The following is a 6,279-nucleotide window of genomic DNA, read 5'->3' on the forward strand; positions in this document are numbered from 1 at the left end:
TTAATGAGCCCCACGATTAATCATCTCCATATACTGATTCAATGACTCTTGCCTTTGTAACCTCATATCCTCATTAAACTTCTTAATAAACGCCTCGACTCTCCGGTTCAACTCCTCTTGTCCCAACGAAGGTTCTTTCTTTAACCCACCGGTCCGGTTCAGTTTCGACTGTGGCGCAGGTGGTTTAGCCGGTTTTCGGCTTCGGTTCACATCAAACGTTTCTGACTTACTCATCCTATCCGAGTGAATATTATTAATATTAACATTATTATTATTAGTTAAGAACTCATCGGATGTCCGCTTTTCACGGGTCTCCCACGTGTCGGATTTACGTAGGTGTCTCGTTAACGGAACTGACCGACCCTCGGTTATTGTCTTCCACGTGGTCTCCAGCGTGTCTTGACGCTTTGGTTTTGCAACTCCCAATGCTTTACCGACTGCAAAAAATCTCTCTCTGAATTAGTTGGTGTCCAACGTGTAAAATAACCTTAAAACCTACAAAGTGATGTCATTATGTTTCATGTTGTGGTACCAATGTTCCATGACGGTTAGCTTTATCGTTTCAAATTTAGTGTTGGGGACTCTTTTATAGGAACACTTTTTGAGGATGTTTGGTTAAAGTTATCTGATAAAAGTACTTTTAATTTAAAAAAAAATAAAATAAATAACTATGAGCATGTGAAAATAAGAGATAAAAATGTTAATTTATATGTTAACTATTAACTCAAACCTGTTACTATAATTCTAAATCTAGAACTTTATTAATTACCAGGTTAAAACACCGTTAATTAACTTATTAGTTGGGTTAAACGATTTATGAATTATAAAACGATATTTTATCATATGATAGAACTGAAATTGCGTATAAGTTGTTTTAAGTTAGTAACTAATAGTTATAATTAAAATCACATATTTCACATGATTTATTATATTTAATGTATTATGTTTTATTACTTCCAACACAAAAAACTTAAATAAGAGAAACAAGATAAGGAATATATATATTGACCTTAGATAGTTAGATAGTTATGTGAGGTGACGGTCGTAAGTCATAACTATTTACGTATTTATTACATCTAGACTATATTAATTATTATTAGGGTAAATTCTTATTTGTTCTTCTAAAAGACAATTTTTTTTTTTAATTCTCAAAGCTCGAACTGATGACTAGATTTTTAAAGACTTTGTTTCTTAGGCCCTCAATCCCATGACACTATTATCAGGATAAATCTAGTTCTAAATCTAGACCTTATGTAATTACAATTAATATTAGAGTTTATAGTTTTATTAAGGGAATGCTAATTACCTTCAGGAACAGCTTTCACAGGTTTCCGGTGGCTAAATCTTGCGGAAGCCGGCGGTTTCTCCACCGGAGAACACAAACCAACTTGATTAACATCCGAAGGTGTCCACGCCGACATCGAAATTACAGACTTATTAACCCTATTTCTCTCTCTCTCTTCATAAGCTTCCTTAGCTATCTTCATATCATCATCTAACATTTCACCAACAAACTTCGTCTCACCGAAAAACCCATCGACCTCAATATCCACCGGTTCATCAATCAGATCATGAACCGGTGGCATCTCGACGTTCTTGACCGGCTCAGTCGGTACTGGGAACGTCGAGAGCAGGTCATGAAACCTGTCAACCTTGGTTTGTAACTTTGAAGAGGCAACTATGGTAATAATAATACAATTAATAACAACGTAAAGATAAGGTGGTTTTAGCCAAGATATGAAGGAGGCGTATATTATAGGGAGGTCAGAGATTGTGAGGTTCATAATGAAGGGTTGTAAGAGGTTGATTAGGACCGCGGTGGATACGACGGTGGCGGAAACAACGGCTAGTTTAAGAGACAAGTGCCTCATGGTGGTGGTGGTGATCAGGTGTGGTGTGAGAGTGAAGAGAGAATTATGTGGATATTAATAGAAGGTGGTTCAGGAGGTGAATAATAATAATAATAATAATAATAATAATAATAATAATGGTTAGATCTGGAGTGGTGCTAATTAATGAAGGATGGTGCTCCCTTCCTATTTATATTTAACTGCACATCCGTATGTCCCGCAGACAGATATTGTTCACACTTAAGTTTATAATATAAGTTACAATATAATATTTTGTATTTATAGTTGATGGCATATTCATGCAACCAACCTACATCTTTTTCTTAAACTGTTACATTTTTATTCGGTTTGAACATTTGATGTAGCACCTAAGTTTACATAAATTGAGTTCATTCTAAGGGTCACCTGTCTATGGAGAACTTTAGGGAAGAGACTCGAAAATGACCCCGAAATTTTGATTGCCAGTTATCGAGTTAAGGCCATGAGGGCCGGTCCGGGATATTCCAGCAAGTCGGTTGGGGTTAGCGCTTTTTGGGTTAATTAGGTTTTGTTAATCAAGTCAGGTTAACACTATATATACCATAACCGTGTTTGTGGTTATGGAATTAACGTCTATTGTATTAAGATTTTTTAGTTGCTTTCCTTGCTACAATAAAAGTGAGTTCTTTAAATATTGTGTGTTTGTGTTATTCGATATAACAAATGTTCCAGACGCCACTATGATTATTGTTAGCTGGAGAAAGGAGTCATATGTCTTGCAATCACAACCAAGTCTAAGGGTTGTTGTCACAACCACTCAATCGTCGTACCAAGCCAAGATCGCCACTGCTGTGTTTTTTAATTGAACAAGTCGATGTAAGATAGTGTAGGATCTAAGAAGATGCCACATATCGATCATATCGAAGATCGGGTTAAAAATGAGCTGAAGATATAGTTTTTGACGTTTGGGCTGACAGGGACACTCACATTGACGCTAGGAGAGTCTAGCTCCTAGAAAAATTGTAACACTTCCTTGTGTTGCTTAAACTAATGTCTTTTGATATCTGGTAGAGACACTAGAAGTATTGCAACACTTGACGTGTCGCCCATGCTAATCACGACACTTTCAAGTGTCACTACTAGTATATCTGTGACACTTCTCCTGCTAATATATAGTGTTTGTTTTTATTCATTTAGCCTAGTTATTGAATTAGGCTCGTATGGTGCTCGTGTTAGTTTACTTTGATTCTCGATTCTAATCATGCTCTAAATCTTATAATTAGAGATTGGGAATAATTGCCGTATTAATTGTTTATTGGATTACATCGAAACAGAAGGCAAGCGGGCAACAAGCTGCGCCGCTACCCCTTTTGAATCGCAAAACCCAATCTTTTAAAAACTATATTTGCTGATCTTGGAGTCATAACATTACTATGCATGACCCGCTGAACACGGGTAAGTAGCTCCACAGCTTCAGGCGCGAGGAAACCAAAAGTGTCAAAAGCAAAAGGAATAAATACATGTTGGTTGTCAAGACACGCCTTTTCATGTTTTGCCACCTTACCTGAAGCAATTTTTAATGCGGCTTGACCGACCGCGAAACCACTACTCCCTAAGCCCACCAAAGGAGAAACCCCTGTTAAATCCACACACACGTGTTTCCCTCATATCCATCCAAACACCAAAATGTCAGCCGGTCGAATAGATGATCTTCCCTCTGACGGGTCAGTCAGGAAATTCACAGGTGCTTCTTTCTTAACAGAAATTCCAGCTCGCCTGAATATATCAAAGAGCACATCCCTAACCAGATCGTGTCGGTACTTGAACCCCGAAAGCTCTTTACAGTGCACCGCGTACTCCCCATATGAATCTAAACACGCTTTACGACAAACAGGACATATCTCATCAACCGGAAATAGAGGAATCATAAGGCGATACTTAAGGATACTACGATACTCCACTGGAGACATATGCTGGCCTAACCCATCTATAGGGATAGCAAGAAGAAAATCTTGAGCATGTGGTGCTTGTAGACACTCAAAAATGGTTTTTTGTCTGCTTGTTATGTTAAAGTGTGACTCCATGTCGTGAACAATTTTACTAAAAAGAGTGCTCGCCAATGCATGTTGGGCTTTAGAAGGGGCGGTCTCTTTATTAGAGAAACTGCTAAAATCGAAGCTTGGAATCATATCACGAAGACAAGCCAGAGCACAAGAATAATCAGAATCCATCCCACATATACCAATGTCTCGCAAAATGTGATCCTGAAGCACCCAGGATTGGGCTCTCGAGGCCACAAACGCATAAGAGGAAGCCTCTACTGCCGAATACAACCCCAAACCCCCATTCTTAATGGGTAAGGAAGCAAGTCACCATTGCAGGTCTCCAAAGAAAGGACCTTCACAAACTACAATGTCCTCGATCGTCTCACGCAATCCCTTGTCAAAAAACACCGCTGCCTCCATCATGTGTACAGGTTGGCATGTTCTCAAACCGAAGAAAAGTTTAGCAATATCCATACATGATCGAAGCAAAAGTAACTCACTCTGCGGGTCACCAAGTTTTGGGAGGAGACGCATCAAATCAACAGCATTAGTAGCTCTCTTCTTTGCCAAACCCTTAATAAACCCGGTGTCTTTACTAACAGCTCCCCCAAGAAGCTTCACCCCTAATAATGGTCTTCCGATGTCAGCAGGGAATAAATCGTCACGAGACTTCGTACCATCACAAGAAGGCCAAAATAGCTCAGTTTTCTTAATATTTAGTTCAAGACCCAAAGTCGGACCCGTCACCTTAATGATATCCAGCACTTTAGCCACCTCCATTGAATCTCCAATGACTGTCCCATCATCAAGATACCAGGCATGAAGAAGAAGCTTGCAATTGTTTCGAATCTGATGCACAAGGGGGTGTAAAACCAAGGAAAAAAGGAGTGGTCCCAATGGGTCTCCTTGTTGAACCCCTGTGGTGGACCAAATATTATCATCCCCAAGATATAGTCTTGATGGCTGCCCATATAAAAATTCCACCCACAAGGAAATAGAAGGGCATCTAATCCTTACCTCATGAAGTAAAGCTGATCTATCCACCATATTAAATGCATTAGAAAAATCAACTGTAAGCATTGCAAGAGACCCATCAGTGTGGCGCTCAATCATCTATATGAATAGCAATATCATACCACTTTGTATCTTTGGCTAATATCTATATGAATCATGTTTATTAGTTGAATCAAGGTTGTTCTTGTTTATTTTCATCTTTATTCTTTATTTTGGGTCTTGTTTATCACATCTACTGATAACATAATTATTTGAAATATTGGTGTGTAATCAAGTTTGCTTAAGACTGTAACATCCTGGAAAATCCCATATTAATTTGGGCCAAAGATGACAACATATTAAAGATGAGGGATCTAAAATATTCTCAAAGATAAATAATTGGAAAATGAGATAAGAAAAATAAAAGCATCTCATGTTAAGAAGATAAGAAAATTCATCTCACATGAAAAGAAACAAGAAAGTGAAAATATTCCACATGGGTATAAATAAGGAAAAGAAATTTCCTCCCACATTGGAAAATTATAAAACTTGGGACTTTTTTATAAGAAAAAAGGTATCCATATTAATATTGTTATATGATAAGATGCACCCAGTGGTCCAATCAGAGGGTGCGAAGTACCGGACATGCATGCACACGGGCACTGGCTCAGGCTCGGGCGCAAGTGATGGCGCAACGTGGCGCTTTGATGGCACACTTTGCAAGGGACTGAAAATGAAAAATTTAAGTTTTGAAACCCATAGCGATAAGCGGCGGACAAGCGACAAGCCCATCGCGATACGCGACGGAGTCTCACAGAATCCAATGATTGGAAGGTGTCTCGCTACGCGACGACCAAACCGTTTGGGCCATCGCGATGACCCAGTTAAGTAACGAAGACACGTGTCAACACGTGACACGCGCTGCAGGCCACGTGCCATCGCCTGAGTATAATGAATCATCGCATTACGTGATAGCCTCCTTATAAGGGCCATCGCGATACGCGATGGGTCCTAAAATCAGGCTATAAAATGGGGGCTCTCGGCTCATTTTCATCTCACACCAAACACTTTCACTCACACACATAGCCTCGTTTTGTGTGCCAGTTCTCGTAGTGCGTGCCAAGCCCTGAGGTTCCGACGGTTTAAGCCTCAGTACGCGATATAGAGTAGAAGTGTTGCTCGTACAAGCTTAGGCGTATAAACTCCGGATACCCGTATAAGGTAGGGGTTCTGCCTAAGTTATTTTTATATTATATGGTTTAGACCATAATAGGGGGTATAACCCAAACCTTGATCATAATTATGCTTACATATGTTTTATATATACAAAGATTGTAGTTAAATAATGTTTCTTCATGATTAAGAAACATAAGCTTTTACATACAAGAGGATATAGTCAAATATAGTTGAAT

The 6,279-nt window shown here is 39.0% G+C and overlaps 1 protein-coding gene across 1 annotated transcript; it reads right to left on the reverse strand.

The window, feature by feature from the left end:
- Positions 1-4,987, reverse strand: LOC143600337 (uncharacterized). The gene is made up of 3 exons (XM_077078059.1): positions 4,447-4,987; positions 1,307-1,678; positions 1-437 (listed from the first exon to the last, which is right to left on the reverse strand). Exons 1-3 carry the CDS (start codon positions 4,985-4,987, stop codon positions 1-3), a joined length of 1,350 nt encoding a protein of 449 aa, XP_076934174.1.
- Between the last annotated feature and the right edge of the window lie 1,292 nt (positions 4,988-6,279).

The sequence above is a fragment of the Bidens hawaiensis genome, unplaced genomic scaffold (genome assembly GCF_021521415.1).
Source record: "Bidens hawaiensis isolate Kalapana, Puna unplaced genomic scaffold, B.hawaiensis_p1.1 tig00053960_1, whole genome shotgun sequence".
NCBI classification, from domain to species: domain Eukaryota; kingdom Viridiplantae; phylum Streptophyta; class Magnoliopsida; order Asterales; family Asteraceae; genus Bidens; species Bidens hawaiensis.

Excerpts from the sequence above, each read along its gene's own strand:
- LOC143600337 (XM_077078059.1), bottom strand. The coding sequence starts at position 4,987 with ATGATTGAGCGCCACACTGATGGGTCTCTTGCAATGCTTACAGTTGAT. Across the intron at positions 1,679-4,446 it reads AGACACCGGGTTTATTAAGG|TTGCCTCTTCAAAGTTACAA; the intron begins GTTTGGCAAAGA and ends TTATTACCATAG. Across the intron at positions 438-1,306 it reads TGTGAAAGCTGTTCCTGAAG|TCGGTAAAGCATTGGGAGTT; the intron begins GTAATTAGCATT and ends GATTTTTTGCAG.